At 44.4% G+C, this 26629-nt stretch overlaps 1 protein-coding gene across 1 annotated transcript; it reads right to left on the bottom strand.

Moving 5' to 3' along the window:
• Positions 1-1325: 1325 nt before the first annotated feature.
• snrpa1 (small nuclear ribonucleoprotein polypeptide A') lies at positions 1326-16385 on the bottom strand. Its single transcript, XM_075461473.1, has 9 exons — positions 16176-16385; positions 15174-15321; positions 14569-14647; positions 9355-9401; positions 9178-9280; positions 7567-7646; positions 5683-5758; positions 5235-5328; positions 1326-1601 (listed from the first exon to the last, which is right to left on the bottom strand). The coding sequence occupies exons 1-9, from the start codon at positions 16255-16257 to the stop codon at positions 1447-1449; spliced, it is 864 nt and encodes a 287-aa protein (XP_075317588.1). The 5' UTR covers positions 16258-16385; the 3' UTR covers positions 1326-1446.
• Between the last annotated feature and the right edge of the window lie 10244 nt (positions 16386-26629).

Genomic DNA, 26629 nt, shown 5'->3' with positions numbered 1-26629 from the left:
GTTGCACAGTAGTCAGCTTCCTCCTAAAATGATTCTTAAGATCGATTGGTGATTCTAAATGACCTGTAGGGGTGAGTGTATGTCTCAGTGTGGCAGTGTGATGGACAGGTGTACCGTGGCATTTGCATGATAGCAGCTGGGATATGGTCCAGTCCCCCCTCGACCATGGATTGGATTAATTGGGTTTGGAAAATGAATGAATCACACCATGTTATGTTGGTAAAAGTTATAGGTACTGTGGCGCATACATATCACTGAACCAATGAACAGCAGTAAATCCAAGCCACTTACACAGAAAGCAAAGAGAAGCCATCCTGTCTATGAACAGAATTATGTTATGACTGGGTTTGTGTATTTTAGAAGAACCAGAAATGAGTAAAAAAAAAGTTATTAAATTAAATATTTACATTTTCACAGCATCTGTGCTCCCCGTCCACGGAATCCACAAACCAACCACAATGACGAATAGAAGAAATAGAAAAATACTTTATTCATCTGTAGCACAGCACATCCCAACACAAGCTTAATATTTGGAAACTTATCATGTATGCAATTCAAAGATACCATTTGGTTTCAAACTAATTTGGCACGTTATAGACTGCATTCGTAATATGTATAAAGCACGTATATAGTGTTGTGACATTAAAGCAGCTCTAGGTAGCTCTGAGTGGCACAACATACTTCTTACCTTGCTGCCAAAAGCAAAAAAAGGATATGTGCACAAAGCCTGTGAAGTGAAGCCAATGTGTGTGCTTTAACCCAACTTGTAATGCAACACTAGGTTGCATGAGCAGAGAGCAATGCCTCTATTACCAAAGAACTAAGCAAACCCTCCATGCGCTTCAGTTTTATTCTAGGCAAGTTCAAACCATGCTTTGATTGTTCACATTCAAAGTCCACGACCAGCTAAATAATCTTTGTTAATGTTTGAAAACAGGACATTTCTTTGTTGGTGTGTTGTACTTTAGCTAGAATGAACCACAGATTGAAAGATTTAGTGTCTGCAATTCTACAGCATGTAAAGTTTCATCCCCCTTTCACAGTGTACTCCTCTCCACCAGCTGGCCCTTGCACATCATTTTCATTCTTTAACAATATGTAAAGTAATACATTTCTATATATCTAATGAAGGCCAGAACCATTCAGTTTGTGTGCAGGGAAAGATGTGAAACTGATTTCATCCACTGTAAAGAAAAGAGCTCTTTGTTTAGTGGGAGTATATTGTTTGAGCTGAAGACAGAGTGAGGCAGAATGTAGCTATGGTCACATTGGAGACTTATGGGGAAAGCTTCAGCTTTACTGAAGAGTGGACAAAGACACGAGTCTCACCTACGAGGTTACAAGAAATCAATTTAATGTATGTAATCTTACAAAATAAAAAAAACAGCCTGGTAAATATGTGCAACACAAGAACTCTACAAGGAAAAAAAAAGACTTTCAGTAAATTCAGGAGCCATTTTCATGTGGCTCTTCATCCATGTCTTCATCATCCTCCCCCTGTTCCCGGTCATTCGTCTCTTCTCCATAACCTTCCTCCATATGCGCCTCCACCTCTGCAGTGTTACCCTCATCCTCTTCTTCCTCCTCCATCCCAGTTGGACCTGATTTAACAGAATAATATCTATTCATCCATCCACCGCTGCAAATACAGTGAGGTTACAAAGTAAGAGGAAAACCCAATCCACATTTTTTAAATTATACCCACGAGACTTTCCATAACAGCTGTGCACGCTGCCATTTGTACTTCCTTAAATGTTCCCGTAACAGGAAGGACTCAGCTCATCAGTGCTTTTGGAATTGTTTGCAGACACCAACGAAGCTTTCAGACCCTGGTTAAAGGGGAATTCCTGTATTTTCAACATTAAGCCTCTTTTCTGAGTCGTCTGCAATGTTTTAGAACCCCCCTCACCGCTTTTTTGATGTTTACTGCTGTCTCTGGTATTTGCCTAATTTTGATTCTTCTCAACCTGCTTCAGAACGGCAAGTCATGCGCATGTCTTAAAAGGTCCGTAAAAGCACCATAAACGTCCGTTTTCAAAATCATCAACTCACCGGAGTGGTTCCTGGTGTGCACTGGTAATCCATATCAAATTCGTCAATAGCGGACATTTTTGTAGTTCTCTAGCACCGGAAATGCTGCTAGGTGTATTGCATTTCCGGTGCGAGAGAACTACAAAAATGTCCGCTATTGACGAACATCCAGTCTTCAACAGAACTCAATGGGATTTACAAAATGTCAAATAAAACACGACAGAAGCAACTTTTCGCTACGAAATTTGATATGGATTACCAGTGCACACCAGTAACCACTACGGTGAGTTGATTATTTTGAAAACCGACGTTTATGGTGCTTTTACGGACCTTTATGGACATGCGCATGACTTGCCGTTCTGAAGCAGGTTGAGAAGAATCAAAATTAGGCAAATACCAGAGACAGCAGTAAACATCAAAAAAGCGGTGAGGGGGGTTCTAAAACATTGCAGACGACTCAGAAAAGAGGCTTAATGTTGAAAATACAGGAATTCCCCTTTAATACTTGGGATTAACGTCTTTGGTAGTTTGGTCACAAGGGGACTGAGTAAAAATGGGATGAAGCGAGATTTGATTCCTAAGAACACACTTCAGGGCTGTGTGCATGTAATGGTGTCATGAGCCACAGAGAAGAAATGCCTCCCAGCAGTGACAACACAGCGTTCCGCAGCTGCTCAGGTATTATCCACCGATTCTCCTTAAAGATGTTCCTGATAAACAGGATTTTCAGTATGGACCATCACACTCGCAGATTGGGTAAAACGAGCACAAAAAGTTGCCGGATATCTGCTGAACTGCAGCGCTGCACACACAAATCCTCTTTAAACAACACACACCCGAGGAGAGGCTCGTGCACAAGCAGATGCACAACATGCAATAACCCTTTAACCATTTTATTGCCTGCTGCACAGGTAAGAATTAAGCACTTTCATGCAAGTAACTGCAGTGTTTCCCACACATAGACCAATTCGTGGCGGTGCGCCACAGATTAAACACCGGCCGCCACATATTGCGTTTCGTTATTATTATTTTTTTTTAACGCTATTTAAAAAAATACTCTTATTCTTTCAGCTGCATTTCCTTGCTGCTCTCCCTCAGTCTCTCTGTCAGCCTACACACACACACAGCCCCTCCCCTCCGTGCTTCCCTGGAAGCTGGAAGCTTGCTAGCTTCAGCGTCGCGTTAGATTAGCTCTATAGCTCTGGTTCAACCGAAAGAAGACGGCTGGCGAAATTCACGAAAGGTTGGTATCACGTGCACCTTTATAAAATCACACATTAAAAAGTCCTATAAAATATTTTATATTTTGAATACAATGTTGTCCCGACCCGACCCATAGCAAACAAGCGATTACGCCTTCTTTATAAAGTTAACTAGTCACAAGTTTGTCGTAAAAATAAATAAATAAAAAATGTAGTTGGGTTGTCGAGGTCTAAACACTAGCAGCTGTGAATCAAATAAAGTAGGTTTTTTAAACTCTTACACTGAATGTTTGCTGCTTCAATCCAGATGAGTATTGAAAAATATTTTCCGCGATTGAAAAAGAGACGTGCGTGTTGAGGATGAGGAGCAGCCTGAACCGGAGGTATCAGTCTGAAACAGCTGAACAGTCCCACCAGTGTAATTAGCTATGTTATTCATTTGTTTACAATGAAGATGTGAAAATCTGCAGATAAGCCGCACCTGTGTCACCCACCGTGACACAGGTGTCACCCATCCTTACGTCCCCCATAATTTTCCGTGATGGAGAAATTATCCAGGTTCTTAAGTCCCAATGTGACATATATGTCACATTACAGATCTCTGACAGTGGGGGGTGGTATTCTGGAAAAAAATTCTGAAATGGGTTCTATGTGGTCTATTTAGTCTGTTATAACCCCTTTAATTTTCATTTAAGTAGAAATGGGTCTGGGCTCTTATGGGTTAATACAATAAAGTTCTGTGTGAGCAATTATTAACAAAGGAATTATTTCGAAGAATTTTTATTTTTTAACCCCCCCCCCCCCCCCCCCTTTGGCTTTGGGGTCAGCTTGCGTTCCCACTGTACAAAGGGGACCCTTTGTACGCCATCGAGCTCCCGCTGCACAGCCTCCTCACCAACACCGGAGAGCAGAGCCTGGAACCTGTCCTGTGTGCTGGGTACCCCAAGCAGAAGGGCTACAGACATGGGACCGGTACGCTTTGGTGGTAGTGGGGACACTGAAATAAGCGAACCGTTCCGACCCGTACCGGACTGCATAGTGGAAACACGCCATAAGTCTTTAATCACAGGTTAAATTACGGGACTTCCTAAATCAAGGCAGGTCAGATGAAACAGCTGATGAAAACGCTGAATTATGGATTAGTTTGATATTGATCGGTGTGGATTCAGGCTGGCCAAATGGGACACATATGGGACTAGAGTTTGGCCTTGGAAACATAAAGTTTCTTCACATACAGAACTGGGATATGGAATTCGATCGGAAGCGGTAGCTGCACATGCATGCATCAACCACAGTGATTACAGCCATTTGCGGGTAATCCGATCATTTTATGCGGTATCACAGCGCATGCTACAGTTGTGTTCAGTCTGGCAGGTTCATGTTTCACACTGCAGCAGAGCTGAGTTTGTGAGAGGCTTTTAGCTCAGAAAGGTGGGCTTATCTTTTGGGAGGGATCATAGCAACAGATCTCACCTCTACCTCTATATTCTCTTCTAATAAACATACTTTATTCCTCAATTCTGCACAGTCTATGTGATCAATGCACACAGAAGGAATATTCAAACCATGCGTGTTGCATTTCATCCCAAAACAACAGTGAACCGCAGATTTGAAATGACTTCAGAGAACATGGCCCCATGTGGCTGTAACTGCTGAGGAACAGTTTGCAGTGTTTCAATGTCATCGCATAGGAGCGATTTACCTCAACCTCAACTGGAGAAATGCTAAAAAGCCCCGTATCACTTGTGGAAATGTAAGGGCGGAGCTGTGGAACAGTGTGATAGACTGGTGGAATGCCAGGTTTGAACAGGAAGTAACACGGTATGGGTTAGTTAGTGGGACCCGTTCACTGGTAATTTGGTCTGTATTATGAAGGGAGGTTAAAAACTACAACTGAATTGGTTCTGTATTTGGCTGAAGGTATTACAGCTTCAGAATACAGTTTTCAAACCACTCAATGTGCCGAATGTTTATGGTCAAATGTGTGTGGTTAGCACTCACCTTGTCTAAGATCTCGGCCTGGGATCTGTCCAGCCTGCAGCATGCCTTTCAGCCTCTCCACCTCAGCCAGCGATGTAGCACTACTGATGGCATTCTGAAATAATCACAAGAAATTCAATAAATAAGAGCTTCACCTTTACTGGGGTTATATTATCATTATAGGTTCATGTAGTTTCAGCAACATCAGAGTTCCATGTATGCTCTTCAGCAGCAGACCACAGTAGTTGGAGGGAAAAATGGTTTTATTTTGCTTCAGTTCAATGATGAGACGGAGGGAAGAAAATCAGAGTTCAACACCAGCGCCAGCATTTTGACATGCTAGCTGAATGGCTGGCCAAGTGTTGCAACTACACTGTCCGCAGTTCTCCTCTGCCTCAGAACGTTGCGTAACATCTACTCATCTTTACAATTAACTGTCAAATAATCCCAGAAGAAATGACAAGTTTACCTTGATGGCTTCCACATCTGCTTGAGATGCCCCCGCCCTTCTCTTCTCAGGCTGCGCTGCCACTCCAGGAGTAAACCTGAAAACAACACACTACTTAGACACCACTCAGACATGAACATTTGTCCTCTTTCCAACATGAAATGAACAGATACCCTGGCCGAACACATCAGCCCTAAACATCAGGCTCATCCTTCCACTTCATGTATTACCTGCACTAATGAAGGGTCCCTCTTTTTGTTCAGACTCACTCTTACATGGGGTATAATATATTTCCACATACTTAGAATTTAAAGACTGCGTATGGTTGTGTCATATGCACCAAAAAGATCAAATAAAGTAAATAAATAAAGCAGACGCAACATATTTGTCCTCATTATCCAGTGCAAATGTCTTGATCCAGCCCCAATTCATCTTCACATTTCCATGAAAACAAGAAGTGGGTGCAGTGATTTATTGAAACGTAAAATGGAATATATGACATAACAGTTAGTTCAGTTCTGAGCAGCTTTAAAGTGAACATCTGCTCTGAGCTGCTTTCTCCTCCAGCACAGCCTGAACCCTCTCAGACAGCTTTCTGTCCTTTCTTTAAGGAGTCTTCAGGAATAGTTCTCCAGGCTTCTTGAAGGACATCCCAAAGCTCTTCTTTGGATGTGGGCTGCCTTTTGTTCCGTTCTCTGCCAACATGATCCCACACTGCTTCAGTAATGTTGAGCTCCGGGCTCTGGGGAGGATTCATCCCTCCATCAGACCTGCTGCCACTGATTTTCAGCCCACTTCTTGTGTCCTTTGGCACAGCTCAGCCTTTTCTCCCTGTTTCCCTTCCTTAAGAACGGCTTCTTGACAGCCACCCTTCCATGGAGCCCATTTCTGATGAGGCTTGGGCCAACAGCAGATGGATCAGCTGAAGGTCCAGATGCATCTCTCAGCTCCTGTGTCAGGTCTTTGCTGGATTTTTTCCTCTTTCTTAAGTACATCACTTTCAGATGCTGTTCATCTGCTGTAGATAGTTCTTTAGGCCTGACACTTCTTCTTTTGTCCTCCACTTGTCCAGTTTCCTCAAATGTTTTAAGGACACACTGCACACCATGCTGAGATATGCCAAGTTTTCAGCTAACAGCTCTTTGGGAATCACCTTGTTGCTGCAGAAATCCTGTTTTCTGTCTGTCACACTGTGTTATCTTTGCTGTTTTTCACACATGCAGCTAAAGAAATGGGAACAAATGATGTGTCTCTGTGACAGGCTGCTGGGAACAAAGTGCCTAAAGATCCAGTTTAAAATGGCTTCTTTGCTAAGTTGGACAACACTGGTTCATCCCTTGAGTTAGGAGCCTTTTTCCTGCCTGAATGGTTCATAGCTCAGAGTTAAGTGGCTTAACGAAGAAAAAACACATTCCTCTGAGATGCTCAGGTACAAGGACTGGACTGAAGATGAGGGAAGAAGCAGAAAATGTCCAAAGAGAAACTCAGAGCTTCAGGAAGCTGCAGAACTGCTGATCAGGACACTTTAAAGGTTCCAGCGAAGGGGCAGCCATGGCTCAGCGGGCCGGCTCAGTGGTTATAGTGGGTCGTCCAACAACCGGAAGGTTGGTGGTTCCATTCCCACTCTCGCCACTCAAAAAGATTGGTGAAACTGACAGGAGGGGTCAGTCCACCTCCTTGTCACATTTTGTGTGTATGACTGTGTGCATGAGAATAAATCTGATCTTAAGTCCGGCTACTTGGAAGGAAACGGAGAGAAACGAGGGCTGGATCAACACTTTTGCATAGTATACAGATGTACTGTACACTGCTGCTGGTAAATTTAATGGTAGTGTTTAACCCTTTTCATGAAGCTGGATCGAGTTATTCTGAAAACCTGCTGTGTAGCACACACTTAAATCTTACGTTTTTGTTCGCCTGGCAATATCCTGTGCAAGCTGAGCACCTCGTTTGCCTTTGAACATCTTCTCTGCCTCCTGGCGTTCCTAGAACAGCATTACACAGTTAAAGTGTAAAGTTAAGCTTGAAGAAACACTTACTATACAGTGACATGCAAAAGTATTCACCATCCCTTGTCATTTTTTTTTTGGGGGGGGGTTGGTTTACAACCTCCAATTTCATTGTCTTGTCACTTGGACTTTAATGTGATGGACCAACAGTAGACAAAATTAGAGAAGTAAAGAGGAAAACGCATTTAAAACTAAAAGCCATAAAAAGATCTGGTGCTACCAGTTTCCTTGAGAAGTCACAATAAATAAGAGTGTACAGCGCACAATGTACAGCGCAGAGCGTACAGAGCAGAGCGTACAGCGCAGAGCGTACAGAGCAGAGCGTACAGCGCACAGTGTACAGCGCAGAGCGTACAGAGCAGAGCGTACAGAGCAGAGCGTACAGAGCAGAGCGTACAGAGCGTACAGAGCAGAGCGTACAGAGCAGAGCGTACAGCGCAGAGCGTACAGCGCAGAGCGTACAGAGCAGAGCGTACAGAGCAGAGCGTACAGCGCAGAGCGTACAGAGCAGAGCGTACAGAGCAGAGCGTACAGCGCAGAGCGTACAGCGCAGAGCGTACAGAGCAGAGCGTACAGAGCAGAGCGTACAGAGCAGAGCGTACAGCGCAGAGCGTACAGAGCAGAGCGTACAGCGCAGAGCGTACAGAGCAGAGCGTACAGAGCAGAGCGTACAGCGCAGAGCGTACAGAGCAGAGCGTACAGAGCAGAGCGTACAGCGCAGAGCGTACAGCGCAGAGCGTACAGCGCAGAGCGTACAGAGCAGAGCGTACAGCGCAGAGCGTACAGAGCAGAGCGTGCAGAGCGTACAGAGCAGAGCGTACAGAGCAGAGCGTACAGCGCAGAGCGTACAGAGCAGAGCGTACAGAGCAGAGCGTACAGAGCAGAGCGTACAGAGCAGAGCGTACAGCGCAGAGCGTACAGCGCAGAGCGTACAGCGCAGAGCGTACAGCGCAGAGCGTACAGCGCAGAGTGTACAGCATACAGCGCACAGTGTACAGCATACAGCGCACAGCGCGCAGTGTACAGAGCACAGTGTACAACGCGCAGTGTACAGAGCAGAGTACAGCGTATAGTGGCCTGAAGAAAGGCCTGAAAAAAAGCCATTGCTTACAGAGAAGGCATGTAAGAGACTCCCCAAACATGGAAGGAGGTACTCTTGCCAGATCAGACTAAAGTTCAACTTTCAGGGCATAAAAGAAAACGTTATGTTTGGTACTCTCCTCGCCATGAAGCATGGTGGTGGCAGAATCATGCTGTGGTGAAACAAGGACTGGGAATCAGGTCAGAATTGAAGGAATGATATATGGTGCTAAATACAGGGAAATTAACATCAGCAAGATGAGTGCATGTTCAACATTGTTAGCTTATTGTGTAAATTGAATGATAAAAATCCCCAAATATCCATTTAAATTCCAGGTTGTAAGGCAACAAATATAGATAAATGCCAAGGGGTTGAACACTTTTGCAAGCCTCTTTAATTTTGACTTTTTGATTTGTCACAACTTACCTTGAGTTTTACTTTCTGAAAATCGAGCACACGGATCTGTGGAACTTTGTTGATGACATAGAGCCTGTAATGCTTCTTGTTCGTCACTGGATTCCTTAACAAGCTGCAATTTCAGTAGTTATTACAGACATGTATGAACACCATTCAAAGGAGTGCAAGAGTGTTTTTGAGTGATACCTGAGAAGGGTTAATGTTTTCACTGAGGCCAGTGGGTCCAGGTCACCCTACAGGAAATAAAGACAGATACGAAACCACACAATTTTAAAGAACAAAAAACAAAAGGTTTCATTTAAGATCAGGCTTAAAACTTTCCTTTCTGATAAAGCTTATAGTTAGGGATGGCTCAGGTGACCCTGAAACATCCCATAGTTAAGCTGCTATAGGCCCAGACTGCTGGGGGAGCTCCCAGGATCCATGCACCGTGCACAATAATAATAATTATTGGCTCTGTATGAATTAGACTCATTTGGAATTTAATGAATTGAATTCGATTGAATTCCGATTTTATTACAATGAATTGGGACTGCATCTTTGAAGTGCTGCGGGATGGCATTTGTTGTAATTTAGCACTAAAGAAATAAAACTGAACTGAATTGAAATGGTTGATAGGAAGTTAGCAGAAATAAAAAGATGTACAATACATGATGAAAAACAGACTAAATAACCCCTTGTAGTATTGTACCCAGCTGGTGCATCATTTCTCCCCATGGTCCTGGCGTGCTGGTGATAAGCACAGCTTTTTTGTTTTGCTGCTACTTATGTTGATGCCGTTGTTAGTCCTTTAGCGTTGCTTTAAACAAACATCAGCTTGGTCCACTACAACTATGGAGGCTGCCGATGTTAGCTTCTTTTGGGGGCCGCACACAACTCCAATGCGCTGGTTGAATGCTCGTAAAGCCTGATTTATGGTCGGTGATGCAAGACACAACTCAAGCCTTGTGCGGTTGCAAGCCCCCCCCCCTTTGCGTGCGTCACCTCAATTTTCTAAACTTCACGCAAGACGCGAGTGCAAGCCACTATCTACATCACATCCGGCGGCGTGTTCATCTTCCGGTTTCATCCCCTAATAAAAGACCGCTGTTTTCAAACGCCAAGGTAGAAAGCGAAGAAGAAGAAGAAGAAGAAGCATTAATCCAGTCGAAGAGAGACTTGCCGAAGAGGTCCTGGCGGTGAATTTCCTTTCATCGTAGTAGGCTTGTCATTGAAAAAACCCGCTGCTCCACCTACTGTCCTGGCGGCGAATCGCCACGCAGCACACGCAACCGCCGACAAAGCAAAATGAAGCATAAACGTCTCGAGCCATTAACACAAGCGCAAGCGCAAGGGCAGTTAAAAGAGGCATAAATCAGCCTTAAGACTTAGGTTTGGGTGGGGCTGTAGTTCTGCATACGTACATATCTTCAGGGATCCAACTCAAATTTTCTGCCTGTATTTGGAAGTGTGTTAAGCCCCTTTCACACATGCACTGTTTTAGATTAATCTGGTGGCAACTGAACATGAGTGAAATGTGGGATTTACACTTTTGTGCCTTCCTGTAACTAAACTTTGAGATGAGGCCAGTCCTTCGAACATACAGTGCCTAAGTGCCTTGAGATGACATTTGTTGTATTTGGTGCTATATAAATAAAAATGAATTGAATAATGTTCGGGACAGTTTGCTTCCTGGGTGTTTGTGAATATTCAGGTGTTTCCTTGCTTCATTAGTGCAGGGATAAGATACCTCGGCCTGCTTCTACAATTTGGAGTCTGTAGTTGCCAATGTCCAACAATAGCAGAAAAGCTGTGCCAATGAAGTTAGCAAGGAAGGAAGGAAGTGATTATGAGGCTGAACAACCATTAGAGAAATCAGTCAAACCTTAAGATTTCTAAAATCAACTGCCTGGAATATAGTTAAGAAGAAAGAATGCACTGGCAAGCTCTGTAACCGCAAAGGGACTGGTAGGATGTGGTAAGATCTCCACTGCTGATAAAAAGAGAATCCTCACAATGGTAAAGAAAAATCTTTAAAGGCCCGTCCAAAAGATCCGAAACCGTCTCCAGAAGGCAGGTGTGTCTTTGTCAGAGACTACTATCCACAAAAAGCTTAATAAACAGAAATACAGAGGCTACACTACAAGATGCAAAGTACTAGTTCACTCGCTGTGAAATTTAATCTATTACAATATTTCATAAAAAAAAAAAGAAAAAAAGAAAAGAAGCAACAATGACACTTACAATCTTAATAAATTTTAGTTGAACAAGACTTGTTTTCTGCAAACAAATCTCCTGCTGGAGCTGTGGACAATCTCAGGGAGATGAAAACTCTAAACTCTTAACTAAGAGTCTGGAGTTAACATGGTTACAACTAAATCCACCAAAGTTTCACACGGGTTCACCACTCACAGGGAGGAATTTCAAGTTGAGTGCAATGTCCGGGGTCTGTGCCAACTCCCAGTGTTGCAAACTGGCTCGTGGAACGCCACCTCACTTGCGGGGTAAGACCCTGAGCTGGTGTGTGAGGTGGAGCAATACCAACTAGATAGAGTTGGACTCAACTCCACACACAGCGTGTGTTCTGGAACCAGAATCTTGGAGGGGCTGGACTCTCTCATACTCCTTGAGCAGGTGTAGGGATACTCACAACCCCCCCAGTTGGAGTTCTCCCTAGTGAGTGAGAGGGTCCCCTCGCTATAGCTTCGGGTCACAGTCTCACAGCAGCTCAGATTAGCCGGTCTTCTTGGAGTCTCTGGGTGGGGTCCTGGAGCGGGTGTCACCTGGTGCGATGGGTTTTGTTTTTGGACTTCTGTGCTCATCCTGGATTGTCCATTACAAACACCATGTTCAAGCATAAGGGGGTTTATAAGTGTAGCTGGGACCAGGTCACCTTAGCCAAAGGTCTTGGTGAAGAGAGGGGCATAGCTGTCAACTTATCACCCCCTGATGGCGAGTTATAGCCATCGGTGGGAAGATTGCGGGATAGACCTCTGAAGCCCAGACGGGTAAGTGAGAGTTAACTGGGAATCTACCGGGGGCGGTTGGAGACAAGGCATCTGAATGGACCATGTTCAGGACTTCTATTGCGGATCCGGCTTCCAGGAGCTGTGGCCTTAAGGAGGTTGGTGCCCGTTGTGCCTGAATGGGAAGCCGTTCTGGCTTGGTGGTCCCGGGGTTCAGCTGAAACAGCTTGACAGGTGCCGAGTGGCCAAATAGACTGCAGCGTTGGTAGATTAGCTGAAGCTAAAACTTGGGCAAGGGAAGAATTCGGTATGGCCATGGAGAAGGACTTATGGCTGGCCTCAAGGATGTTCTGACAAACCATTCAGCAACTCAGAAAGGTAAAGCAGGGTCTGTCCCAGGTTGTGCTAAACCTGGATGGAAACTGCTGAGCCATATGGTTGAGCAGTGGAACAAACACTTTGAGAATCGCCTCAGACCTGCCAGCAAAGGTGTTTAAAAAGCTTCCCAGAGGTAAGCGTCAGGGGTGGTCTAGATTTGCCCTGAGACAATAAAGTCTCTGGACATTATGGGGCTGTTGTGGCTGACACGCCTTTTCAATGTCCCTTTAGGTCTGGGACAACACCTGTTGAGTGATAGACCGGGGTGGTGGTTCCCAATTTTAAAGGAAGGGGACCAGAGTGTGCTCACACTCTTCAGCTTCCATGGGAAAGTGCACTACGGGGTGTACCAATCCTGTTTGGGATTTTCATGGACAGGGTGTAGTCTGGGAGAGGGCATCAGGTTTGGGAACCTCACAGTCGCATCTTTGCTCTTTGTGGATAATGGGGTTCTTTGGCTTGTTCAAACCATGAACTTCTGCAATGAAGCTTGTTATATGGGCACACTTTAAATACCATTTACAGCTAAAAAAAAAATTGGACAGAAATGTTCGACTCAGAAAATATGCCTGTGAAAAGGTGAAAACTCTTTGGTCGTCTCCATCAGTAACACTGACATTCTAAGTAGTTGTGCTACCCTATTTGTAAAGAAGGCTTTTAGCTGCAGCTTCTGCTTCACATGTAGCTTTCTGTTATGTGACAAAGAATTCAAACAGAAAGGTCCACCCGGAAACGGGCACAGAAAAGGTTTTCTTCACCATGGGAGGGATGTTGGGCTGTTGGTTAACCTGTTTTTTTCACGTTAGGTGATCTCTGCAGACAGATGACAGTCAGGTCGAGGGGCTGACTGTGTCATGATTTGACTTAAAACATCTGTGAGAATTCAACCTTTCAACAACTGTATGATATCAACAGAGAGGGTTTCAAAACATGTTCAGGGTAAAGAAAATGCCTTTGACTTGAGATTTTAGCTTCCTCAAAGTGCTGAGTAACAATAAATATCTGAACTTTTAATGTAATCTTAAGCGCTTTGCACAAATGATATACGTTTGTAGATGAATGACTTCATGAAACAGTTAAACGATGGCATTCAGTCAAACATACAGAGGCCGATCATCAGTAAAATGTGTGCAAACTTTAACAGTACAAATAGTGAGGTGTAACACAGTAGTCTGTATAGGCAGCAGCGGAGGATGAAAGCTGGGAAAGCATGAAGAACAGTCAGTGTTCCACTGTGAGAATTTAACTGCACTACATTAGTGGAGCCGTTATCAATACAAATAACGGCCTTTTGTCAGATGAGGAGCAGTACCACCACACAAAACTCTATATATATATGGTTACTTAGTAACATATTCTCAAGCATTATGCAGAAGCTAACAAAGCTTAAAAGACACTTTGTAACTGTGGACCGTTACCCATTTGAAACTTCTGGCTGTATCACACTGAGCTCTACGCGGAGGATGTTACTTAAATATGCGAGGCTATACTATCTCCAGAATAAGAGTACAACCTAAAGAACTTGTTTTTCATTTCATCCCTAACATTTCCTTTAAGAGGAGGCAGGAAATGGGCCGGAGGGAGTGACTCTGGCCCGACTCTGGGCCTGCCATGGTGAGGACACTGTCGACATGGTGCCTGCTCAAGCAGGGGAGCTGTGGAGCAGCACTATCATGTCATTTTGATTGGATGCAAGAAAGTGACATGGCTGGAAAAGGGGCTTCCCTTTACTCAGTTTATCCCTTGCACTTTCACTGATTTAAATCCAGGTATCTCATCTTCCACAATCTACCTTTTCCAATCAATAATTAGGAGAGTTCATGTTTGCTTTTGATATCTGTGGGTTGGGTAAAGTCATAACGTGTAGGTCAACCTGTGAGTTGGATGGATTTGTTGCCCGATACAGATACACATGGAAATGAGAATGACTTTTATGGGAAAGCAGCTGTATTCAAATAACAGTAGACACAATCCAAAGACTTAGAATAAAATTCTAACTTGAGGTTCCTGATGTGTCAGGTACCAGGAACAGTGTGCGTAAAATATCGATGTGGTTCTGCTGCTAAAAGGTACTCACCAGCTCCTGGATGTTGTTGTTAGTTAGAACCAGTTCTTTCAGACTCGGCAGAGACTGCTCCAGATTCTCACCTACACGACTGGAGCAATACAGAATAATGTCACCATCATGCAGGATTATCTTAAGACCAGCATTTCCAAGTAAATTCAAACAACCAACAAATGAAAGCTTGTACAGAGGAATATAAAGTCCCCAGATTATTTATTATTATCATCAATGTATCGATAGGCTGTGCTGCTGAGATAAAACAAGTTTTATCAGACACCAACACACTCACCAGTGATGTGCAATCTCCCATCACACCCTTAGAGGTCATGAACAATCATTTGTAAGCAGTATCAGTAGAGTTCACTATAGATTAGTGATGTCTGATCAAATCTCTGCCATGGCTTTCCCTCACAGCAACAAAAGGGACATTTTGGATCGGTGCCTTTAAGTATGTGGGGATTCATTCTTAAAAATGCACTGATAAAAAATACAAGACATTTTTATTTGAGAACATATTTCCAAACCTGAGAAAATCTTCAAGAAAATGTCCAACTTTGGCTGAACAGATATTTTACACAGTAAACTGATGGAATGAGAAAGGACAGACGGTCACTCACCAGATCCTGTTGTTGTTCATGAGCAACGTCTTCAGTCTTTTCAGCAAGGGGAAGCCATCCAGTTTTCTGACTTCATTATCAGAGAAGTCAATGGTGTCGAACTGATCCAGAGTCGCGCCGAGGTTTTCAAGCACAGGGATTTTATAACCTTAGGGTTAAAAGAGATGAATGCAGTTTTTTTAAAATGACAGAAAAAAAAACCCATCAACAGCAAAGTCAAGTTAGGCTTTTCCTATTCATTTAGTCAACCCTGGGGGCAGGGGCGAGGCTAGGGTATTTTTAGTGGTGCCAAGGCACCACTGTGAGATAGCTCGGCACCCCCTAGCTCAGCACATTTTTAAAATATTATATTATGCAAAAACACTTTTCTTATTGCTCAAGGATGCATTATTTTAGTGACCATTTTATTTATTTTCTAACATTTGTTTTTGTTTTAACTCTTTACTCCCAAAATAAATGTTGAGTTATCTTCAATATTTGTCTCAGGCTCTCTGTTATCCCTGTCGAGCCACAGTCTTTTGAAATGAAGAGGTCCAAATTGAATGTTGTAGGGGAAAACACTACTCAAAGCAAAACTAATACGGCTCCAAAATTTATAAATGTACTAGTTCGACTCAATTAGTGAGAAATAATGTGCCTCTGTGAGCACTTGGGGCTGGGCACCCCTAAAGACCAGATCCTAAAACCCCCCCTGCCTGGGGGTTCCACAGTTTGCACACCCTCTGAGGACTACACTGTCGGACCCCAGCAGCATTACTGACGTCACGTGTTCATCTGCTCCTGTTACCTCACTGCCGCTCTTCAGACGCGCGCGTCTCAAACTGTTCCAGGAGTCAGAGAACACCTCGGTACCTTCGCTGTGCTGCTTCCACACGTCAACAATATGCAACCGTAGCCTGTAGCTTCGGTTCTTATTTACGTCCTAAAGTATGAGCTCTATTCGGTCACGGTTTTGGCTGGGTTTCGGAGTGAGGCCTAATGTTGCTCTACTGTTGAACTTACCTCGTAAATCCAGCTCCCTGTCTCTCACCGGGTTGGTATACTGAGCAGCCAGCTCAATCAGCTCCGCAGATAACTTCACCATGTTGCTGTCTAACACGGACCGTACCAAGCTTATTCTTCGGCAAACTCTGCAACAACGTTTCAGTACGGTATCACACGCTGTCTCCAGGAACAAAGATATTCCTCTTCCTCCTTGTTCATTGGCTTCCCGGGGCGCACTACCGCCACCTATCGGAGCGGAGTACAAAACAGAGCAATTCTCCGGTGCTTGTCCTGGTTTCCTCCTCAGTTTCTTATTGCAACTTCATTTCATTACTACATGCTGGACAGACTCTGGCTTGCGGTAGTATATGGAAGTTTTTCTGTGCCATCAGAGTTTGAATACGAATTTCTAATATCGAATTTTTACAGCATCAAAATCAGACTTTGAATTTGAAAAACCAACAGTGTAAAAAAGAAAATTCAGTGTAAAAAGAACCAGACTTAAAGGGATAGTTCGCCTCTTTTGACATGAAGCTGTACGACATCCCATACTAGTAATATTATTTATGAACATTTTCTTACCCCCCCCCCCCCTCCCCCCGCTGCGTCCTGTGAGTAGTCCGGCTGGCTGGGGTTTCACAAATAAAGCGTTTTGCTTCTGAAAAGAATATTAACTCAAAAGAGTAATACATTTGCATCACAAAATCGTATCTTCCGAAAAAGTTACACCTCACAATCGCTTGGCGCTAGGTTGCAGTATCATTGCGCGCTGCCGCCTGCCGACAGCCGCGCCTGTTTCTCAGTGTTTATTGCTCGGGAAGTTAACGTAATCATGTCTGACTACGACACCGATGGCGAAGACATCCCTTTTACCACAGAGCTAAAGGGATATCTTTATGAACCAGAATATACAGATGCCGAACTTTACCAGATGGAGTTAGAACGGGCAGAGAGAGAGAGGAGGGACAGAGAAGTGGTCCCAGCTGAAGCTGGAGCCACAGCTGCAGCTGTGAGACAGGGTGACCGACAAATGGTGGTGCACTGGTTCGAAGTGCCCAGTAATGCCAACGGAGGTGGAGAGCTACTGCTGCCACGAATGGGAACTCATCATGCCACAGATGCAAGACCTTTCAATTGATAAAGAGGCCAGTGTACCAGCTTCTGTTCTGTCTGCATCACAAATCATAAAGACTTCCCCGCAATCCTGAATGCTGGTGTCTTGCAGACCTTTTTCCACGTTCCCAAAATTAACTGGAAGAAGCGACCCAGGCCAGCTCTCCACCTCCGTTGGCATTACTGGTCGCTTCGAACAAGTGCAGCTGTGGCTCCAACTTCAGCTGGGACCACTTCTCTGCCCCCCCCACCTCTCTGCCCGTTCTAACGCCATCTGGTGAAGTTCGGCATCTGTATATTCTGGTTCATAAAGATATCCCTTTAGCTCTGTGGTAAAAGGGATGTCGCCATGATGAAGATGTTTCGTATTTTTATGAATATTTGATACATACGCCTGTCACACACACATATCCACACACTAAGTGTAAGAATGACCGAAATAAAAGTCAGGAAATATTAACACAGGAAAGCTAAACTGTTGTGGCGGCAGTTCCCAGCTATGTTTCAACGCTTAGCCCTCAGTGCTGCAATTTATTCACTCATATGTACATTTAATATTATTGATTCTTTAATTAAAGATGAGCTGTACACGTTTATGTGTGTATCAGACAAATTAGTCCTCAGTGTCACTATAGCCCTTAGACTCAAAAAGGTTGGTGACCCATGTTACCAACCTTTTTGGCAGAGGGACACTTGAGTTTAACTGTCTTATTCAATATCACTACAGTGGTGTGTGTTGTGATGTATCTGGTAAGTCAGATCAGATGAAATGTCCAGTCAGTAACTGTTATCCAACGAGGAGATCATTTAAATTAAAGTTTAATTTCTATTGTGGTTTTACTGCTGTATTTTTAAACCTAATTAATGTCATTCAGCTGTGAGGATGGAGAGGAGGAAGAGAAGATGACAGAGGAAGAATCAGGACAGACTGGGGAAGGCACCAGGTTGGTCTAATGCAGGTGGAAGTGAGGGAACAGCTACTTTAATCCCAAGCAATAATGTGTAAACATTATTTTTAAAAACTGCATTAAGATCTGTAATTTTTACAACTAATATATAATGCTTTTTTGACCATATGACTTAGTGCTGAATGCCACAGACAAAGGGTGAAGGAGACAGACACGAGGTCAGTGATAGAGGAGACAAGTGATGACATCAGGTAGGAATGATTACATTAGGGAGGCAACAAAAACCTATATACCATGACGGTTTGAATTTCTGATGACCATCTTTCATTGTGTTCTTTTTTGGGAAAATTAGTTCAGGCAGACATGGTGAGTTAATCACCACAAAGGAGAATGTGGAACAGAAAGGTGCAGATGAGGGAGAGGGAGAGGAGCAGATGATGAAGAGGGAGAGGAGCAGAGAGGTCCAGTCAGATGATGAAGAGGGAGAGGAGCAGATGATGAAGATGATGGAGAGGAGCAGAGAGGAGCAGATGATGAAGATGATGGAGAGGAGCAGAGAGGAGCAGATGATGAAGAGGGAGAGGAGCAGAGAGGAGCAGATGATGAAGAGGGAGAGGAGCAGATGATGAAGATGATGGAGAGGAGCAGAGAGGAGCAGATGATGAAGATGATGGAGAGGAGCAGAGAGGAGCAGATGATGAAGAGGGAGAGGAGCAGAGAGGTCCAGATGATGAAGAGGGAGAGGACCAGAGAGGTCCAGATGATGAAGAGGGAGAGGAGCAGATGATGAAGAGGTAGAGGAGCAGAGAGGTCCAGATGATGAAGAGGGAGAGGAGCAGATGATGAAGATGATGGAGAGGAGCAGAGAGGAGCAGATGATGAAGAGGGAGAGGAGCAGAGAGGAGCAGATGATGAAGAGGGAGAGGAGCAGAGAGGAGCAGATGATGAAGAGGGAGAGGAGCAGAGAGGTCCAGATGATGAAGAGGGAGAGGAGCAGAGAGGTCCAGATGATGAAGAGGGAGAGGAGCAGAGAGGAGCAGATGATGAAGAGGGAGAGGAGCAGATGATGAAGATGATGGAGAGGAGCAGAGAGGAGCAGATGATGAAGAGGGAGAGGAGCAGAGAGGAGCAGATGATGAAGAGGGAGAGGAGCAGAGAGGAGCAGATGATGAAGAGGGAGAGGAGCAGAGAGGAGCAGATGATGAAGAGGGAGAGGAGCAGAGAGGAGCAGATGATGGAGAGAGAGAGGAGCAGGTGATGAAGAGGGAGAGGAGCAGAGAGGAGCAGATGATGAAGAGGGAGAGGAGCAGAGAGGTCCAGATGATGAAGAGGGAGAGAAGCAGAGAGGAGCAGATGATGAAGAGGGAGAGGAGCAGAGAGGTCCAGATGATGAAGAGGGAGAGGAGCAGAGAGGAGCAGATGATGAAGAGGGAGAGGAGCAGAGAGGTCCAGATGATGAAGAGGGAGAGGAGCAGAGAGGAGCAGATGATGGAGAGAGACAGGAGCAGATGATGAAGAGGGAGAGGAGCAGAGAGGAGCAGATGATGGAGAGAGACAGGAGCAGATGATGAAGAGGGAGAGGAGCAGAGAGGAGCAGATGATGGAGAGAGAGAGGAGCAGGTGATGAAGAGGGAGAGGAGCAGAGAGGAGCAGATGATGAAGAGGGAGAGGAGCAGAGAGGTCCAGATGATGAAGAGGGAGAGGAGCAGAGAGGTCCAGATGATGAAGAGGGAGAGGAGCAGAGAGGTCCAGGTGATGAAGAGGGAGAGGAGCAGAGAGGAGCAGATGATGAAGAGGGAGAGGAGCAGAGAGGTCCAGATGATGAAGAGGGAGAGGAGCAGAGAGGTCCAGATGATGAAGAGGGAGAGGAGCAGAGAGGTCCAGGTGATGAAGAGGGAGAGGAGCAGAGAGGAGCAGATGATGAAGAGGGAGAGGAGCAGAGAGGTCCAGATGATGAAGAGGGAGAGGAGAAGAGAGGTCCAGATGATGAAGAGGGAGAGGAGCAGAGAGGAGCAGATGATGAAGAGGGAGAGGAGCAGAGAGGTCCAGATGATGAAGAGGGAGAGGAGCAGAGAGGAGCAGATGATGAAGATGATGGAGAGGAGCAGAGAGGAGCAGATGATGAAGAGGGAGAGGAGCAGAGAGGTCCAGATGATGGAGAGGAGCAGAGAGGAGCAGAGAGGAGCAGATGATGGAGAGGGAGAGAAGCAGAGAGGAGCAGATGATGAAGAGGGAGAGGAGCAGAGAGGAGCAGATGATGAAGAGGGAGAGGAGCAGATGATGAAGAGGGAGAGGAGCAGAGAGGTCCAGATGATGAAGAGGGAGAGGAGCAGATGATGAAGAGGGAGAGGAGCAGAGAGGAGCAGATGATGGAGAGAGAGAGGAGCAGAGAGGAGCAGATGATGAAGAGGGAGAGGAGCAGAGAGGAGCAGATGATGGAGAGGAGCAGAGAGGAGCAGAGAGGACCAGATGATGAAGAGGGAGAGAAGCAGAGAGGAGCAGATGATGAAGAGGGAGAGGAGCAGAGAGGAGCAGATGATGAAGAGGGAGAGGAGCAGAGAGGAGCAGATGATGAAGAGGGAGAGGAGCAGATGATGAAGAGGGAGAGGAGCAGAGAGGTCCAGATGATGAAGAGGGAGAGGAGCAGATGATGAAGAGGGAGAGGAGCAGAGAGGAGCAGATGATGAAGAGGGAGAGGAGCAGAGAGGTCCAGATGATGAAGAGGGAGAGGAGCAGAGAGGTCCAGATGATGAAGAGGGAGAGGAGCAGAGAGGTCCAGATGATGAAGAGGGAGAGGAGCAGAGAGGAGCAGATGATGAAGAGGGAGAGGAGCAGAGAGGTCCAGATGATGAAGAGGGAGAGGAGCAGAGAGGTCCAGATGATGAAGAGGGAGAGGAGCAGAGAGGAGCAGATGATGGAGAGGGAGAGGAGCAGAGAGGTCCAGATGATGAAGAGGGAGAGGAGCAGAGAGGTCCAGATGATGAAGAGGGAGAGGAGCAGAGAGGAGCAGATGATGAAGAGGGAGAGAAGCAGAGAGGACCAGATGATGAAGAGGGAGAGAAGCAGAGAGGAGCAGATGATGAAGAGGGAGAGGAGCAGAGAGGAGCAGATGATGAAGAGGGAGAGGAGCAGAGAGGAGCAGATGATGAAGAGGGAGAGGAGCAGAGAGGTCCAGATGATGAAGAGGGAGAGGAGCAGAGAGGTCCAGATGATGGAGAGGAGCAGAGAGGAGCAGATGATGGAGAGGGAGAGGAGCAGAGAGGTCCAGATGATGAAGAGGGAGAGAAGCAGAGAGGAGCAGATGATGAAGAGGGAGAGGAGCAGAGAGGTCCAGATGATGAAGAGGGAGAGAAGCAGAGAGGAGCAGATGATGAAGAGGGAGAGGAGCAGAGAGGAGCAGATGATGAAGAGGGAGAGGAGCAGATGATGAAGAGGGAGAGAAGCAGAGAGGAGCAGATGATGAAGAGGGAGAGAAGCAGAGAGGTCCAGATGATGAAGAGGGAGAGGAGCAGAGAGGAGCAGATGATGAAGAGGGAGAGGAGCAGAGAGGTCCAGATGATGAAGAGGGAGAGGAGCAGAGAGGAGCAGATGATGGAGAGGGAGAGGAGCAGAGATGACCAGATGATGAAGAGGTAGAGGAGCACAGAGCTACAGAGGAGAGGGCTGAGGCAAGGCTTTATTCAGAAGATCCATCTGAATGGCCTTTACCACACAAAATGGCGGACACACTTAGGCAGTACATGGTTGAAAATGGCCCACAGAAAGTTTCTGATGGCCTATATCCAAGATCAGAGAAGAGTAAGAGGTGTTTTTCCAAAGCGTACTGTTTTCGTATACTGTCTAATAGAGAGAAAGTTGAACGAGATTGGTTACTGTATTCCAAAAATACTAACAGAGTCTATTGTTTTGCGTGTAAGCTTTTTGGTGAAGCTAAAGTTTCTGATACATGCCTTGTGGCAGGGTACAATAACTGGCGATGTCTTTCAAAAACACTGAAGCACCATGAAACCAGTAGTTCTCACATAAACGCTTATCTGATGTGGAAAGAAATGGTATCTCGCTTACGCCTAGGTAAGACTATTGATAGTGAACTGCAGAGAACCATGGCAGCTGAAAAAGCACACTGGAGAAGTGTGTTGACTCGAGTTATTGACTGCATACTCTTCCTTGCAGAGAGAAACTTGCCACTACGGGGAACAATTCTCATTTAGGAAATCCTAAAGAATAAAAATTTTCTGGGAATCCTTGAGCTCATTGCACGATATGATGTCACACTGGCAGAACATCTTAGAAAGGCTGCCTCCAAACAAACCACTGGATATCTGACATGGTGCACTTTTAGATTCAATATCAGAGTGTGTTTTGGGTAAAATATCTGCCCAGATCAAAGCCTCTAAGTACTTAGCAGTGGAACTGGACTGCACACCTGATATTTCAAAGCAAGAGCAGGCCTCAGTCATTATTCGATATATTAATACTGATGAGAAGAAAAAAGTCACTATTGCAGAGTCTTTTGTGGGGTTCACTGCTGTGAAGGACACAACTGGGAAAGGCCTCTTTCCCAGTTGTGTCCTACAACTGACAGGGGTCCTGTTAGTCCTACACTAACAGGGGTTCTGGAGAGTCTGGGGTTGAATTTGGCTAATTGTAGAGGGCAAAGTTACGACAATGGCTCTAATATGAGGGGAATAAACAAGGGTGTTCAAGCTTTAATACAACAGAGATGTTCAGAGGCTCTATTCATCCCCTGCTGCAGCCACAGCCTGAACCTTTTGTTATGTGATGCAGCCTCATCTAGCAGAGAGTGTCTAACTTTTTTTTGGCACTGTTCAAAGATTGTACACAATCCTTTCGTCTTCTGTGAAGAGGTGGGACATTCTCACAGAGTTTGTCGACATCACACTGAAGCCTCTGAGTGACACCCGGTGGGAGGCAAAGCTAGACTCTGTCAAAGCTATACGTTTCCAGATGGGGGGGATTTTAGATGCACTACAAAAGCTTGGAGAAGTGGCAGGAGATAGCAAGATTGTCTCAGAGGCAAAATCACCATCTGATGTGATTGTCAGTATGGAGTTCCTTGTGTGCCTCATAATTTGGTATGACTTATTATGTGAGATCAACTTTGCAAGCAAGGCACTACAAGCAGCAGATGTGTCAATGGACACAGCCATTAGGCTAATCGAGTCCCAAAAGAATTTTTGCTCAAGTATAGAGAAGAGGGCTTTCAGAAGTCACTTGACATTGCAAGCAAAATAGCCATCGAAATGGATGCTTCTCCTGAAATCAAAGAGAAACGACTTAGGAAGCAAAAGAATTTCCCAGATGACAATTCATGCACTGGTCATCATGAAAAGGAACCCACAAGGCACTTCAGGTTCATGGTTTTCAATGTTATTGTTGACACACTCCTCCAAAAACTGTCTGAGAGGTTTTCCAATTTTCAACTTGTGTCTGAGAAATTTAAATTCATCACTAAAATGGAGCACATGACAAGAGCTGAGCTGGAGGAATCAGTGACCACATATGCCCTGACCACTTGTGATGTTTCAAGAGATATAATTCAAGAAATATACCCAGCAAGACGTCTACTGAAGGGTTACAAGGCTCTAGAAAAGTTAAATTTCCTAATTCAAGAGGACCTTGATTTGGTATTTCCAAATTTGACAGTAGCCCTTAGAGTATTTTTAACCATGCCTCGGACAGTTGCATCTGCAGAGAGATCATTTAGCAAGCTGAAGCTCATCAAAACATACCTTCGTTCAAATATGAGCAATGATCGCTTGTCCCAGTTAGCAGTGATCTCTATTGAAAACAGTGTGGCACGGTCTATTTCATTTGATGTTATAATTGACAAATGGGCAAATGCAAAGTCACGGAATGTAACAGTTTAAATGTCATAAATGTTAAAACCCTGACATGGACTCCAGGCTGTTAAGATTTCATATTTCTGCTACATAAAATGTTGAGCACTGAGTACCACTACTGTTCTATATTTGTACTTTATTAAACTTCTTGTTTGTTTATGATTGAAATGATCACCTGATATAATATGTAACATTCAAAAAATCCGTAATATTACTACTGTATTTTCTAAGTGCATGACTAAGGGAGGAAAGCTGTATGAGGCGGCAGGTAAAAAGGAGCTGGGGTGGGGGGGGCGCGCCGATGATGTGTTCGCATCCACCTAAAAAATTACGTAGTTGCGCCCCTGTCTTCATCATCGGTGTCGTAGTCAGACATGATTACGTTAACTTTCCGAGCAGTAAACAACGTGAAACAGGCGCAGCTGTCGGCAGGCGGCAGCGCGCATTGATACTGCAACCTAGTGCCAAGCGATTGTGAGGTGTAACTTTTTCGGAAGATACGATTTTGTGATGCAAATGTATTACTCTTTTGAATTCATATTCTTTTCAGAAGCAAAACGCTTTATTTGTGAAACCCCAGCCAACTAGCCGGACTACTTACTTCACCGCCAAAACGAGGCTGTAACTCGGCTCACAGGACGCAGCGGGGGGTAAGAAAATGTTCATAAATAATATTACTAGTATGGGATGTCGTACAGCTTCATGTCAAAAGAGGCGAACTATCCCTTTAACATCCGGGTAAACAGGGAGAAGCAATCGATCCCTGTCTCAATTCATCCAACGGCAGCCAATCAAGTTACACTACATTGGACAGATCAGCCATGTGCACCAACGCCGGTGATGGTGCTTCGGTGAGTGAGTTTACTTTATTTGCCATTTGTGTTAATAAAATTGAGCAATAGATATTACTCAATATCTATTGAGCTGATCTGATGAATTGAGAGTCGAATTTTTTTCCACAGAATTTTGTCTGATTTTGATGCTGTAAAAATTCGATATTAGAAATTTGTATTCAAACTCTGATGGCACAGAAAAACTTCCATAGTAGTATACACAGAACCTCGCTGGGTGGTTAGCTTGATATGAGGGGGCTTATTTAGTCTTATGTGCCTTATTTTCAGACGGGAAGACACTGCTTCTCTTTAGTGTTTGTCCACATCTTCCTCAGCACTAATATGATTTTGAACTGAATTGAAATATCTTATTTTGTCACTCAGGTCTCAATACATCTGGCATGCCTTTATTTTGATTTGATCATTCAGAGCTGTTCTACTAAATGGAATCTCCAAATAATGTTTTTATTGTTGCAGCTATTGTTTGGTCTCTATATCCTAAACTACACGAGTGAGATCCTAAATTAAGCAAATTGTCAAACCTCTGGTTTACAAGCTGTACATTATATAGTTTATTATGATGTCCTGTCTGCATGACTTCCCTGAGCTTATTAAAAAAAACTGCATTGAAGGTCAGAAAATAAATGAATGTATGGCATTTTTCAACAAGAATAGATGAACACATTTGATATTCTGTTTTCATCATGAATTCGGCTACAGGGCATGAAAATAACAAATCAAACCATAATCTGTCTGTCTGTCTTTGATTTAGAACTCCAGTATTTCATGTTCTCCAAGTTGAGTGCCTTTACATCAGTTTCTACCTGAAACTGCAATTGAAACTTCTCCAGTTTTCATGACCAAATATTGCTCTCCTTGTCCCATTTTGTGTCTCTCAAAACACAAGGGGTCGCAAGTCCGGCACAGGGCCACATAGAGACAAACAACCATCCACATTCACACTCACTCTTACGGTGCAAACCGTCACACTACCGCATAGCCCCTAATTAAATTGAATTCATTTTAATTCAATTCAATTAGGGGAAAATATGTTAACATATTCCATTTACAAACTACATTGCTAAATAGAAAAAACAGAAAGTTAAACAACTAAATGGAAATAGATTCAAATATAAACAGAATCAAATTAGAAACCATGCAAAAAGTAAGCTACCTATGAGTAAAATCAGCTTAAATGAATGGATTGAGGGGTACCTGCTGCTCAAGAGAAACACAATGACAACAATGATGTCACATGTACATGGAGAGTAAAGAGAGCAGGGGGAGGAGAGGTGCATCCTGGGAGCAGCAGTCTGGGCTTATAGCAGCAAAACTTGTGACGGGTGGTGAGAGATGAATGGACCCAAAACGCAGACTTGAGGCATGAGCCGAACAAAGAAAAAAGTTTTATTCATTACAAAAATGGACAAAAAGCGCAGACAAACGCAAAAAAAAAGCAGCTGTAAAAAGCAAGGAACTAACAAAGGTAACCAGAACTAAGAACAGACACAAGAACACCAGTGACTGAACATGACAAGAGGACATACAGTGAAGATCTGACAAAGACTATGGCAGACCAGGGACCTTAAATACAGAAGAGGATTATCAGCTGCTTAATAGTAGCAGCTGATATGGTTGAACACCGGCGAGTAAATGGAGCTCATGTCTGAAGCATGAAGACTGAGGAAACTAGAAACAAAGTAAAACTAATAAAGACAAAATGGGAGAATTGCTTAAAAAAATAACTAAAGGCT

The sequence above is a fragment of the Odontesthes bonariensis genome, chromosome 1 (assembly GCF_027942865.1).
Source record: "Odontesthes bonariensis isolate fOdoBon6 chromosome 1, fOdoBon6.hap1, whole genome shotgun sequence".
Lineage (NCBI taxonomy): Eukaryota > Metazoa > Chordata > Actinopteri > Atheriniformes > Atherinopsidae > Odontesthes > Odontesthes bonariensis.
The sequence above is the reverse complement of the archived record's forward strand: the minus strand, read 5'-3'. Positions and strand labels throughout refer to the sequence as shown.

Excerpts from the sequence above, each read along its gene's own strand:
- snrpa1 (XM_075461473.1), bottom strand. The coding sequence starts at position 16,257 with ATGGTGAAGTTATCTGCGGAGCTGATTGAGCTGGCTGCTCAGTATACC. Across the intron at positions 14,648-15,173 it reads ATGAACAACAACAGGATCTG|TCGTGTAGGTGAGAATCTGG; the intron begins GTGAGTGACCGT and ends GTATTGCTCCAG. Across the intron at positions 9,402-14,568 it reads ACAACAACATCCAGGAGCTG|GGTGACCTGGACCCACTGGC; the intron begins GTGAGTACCTTT and ends TATTTCCTGTAG.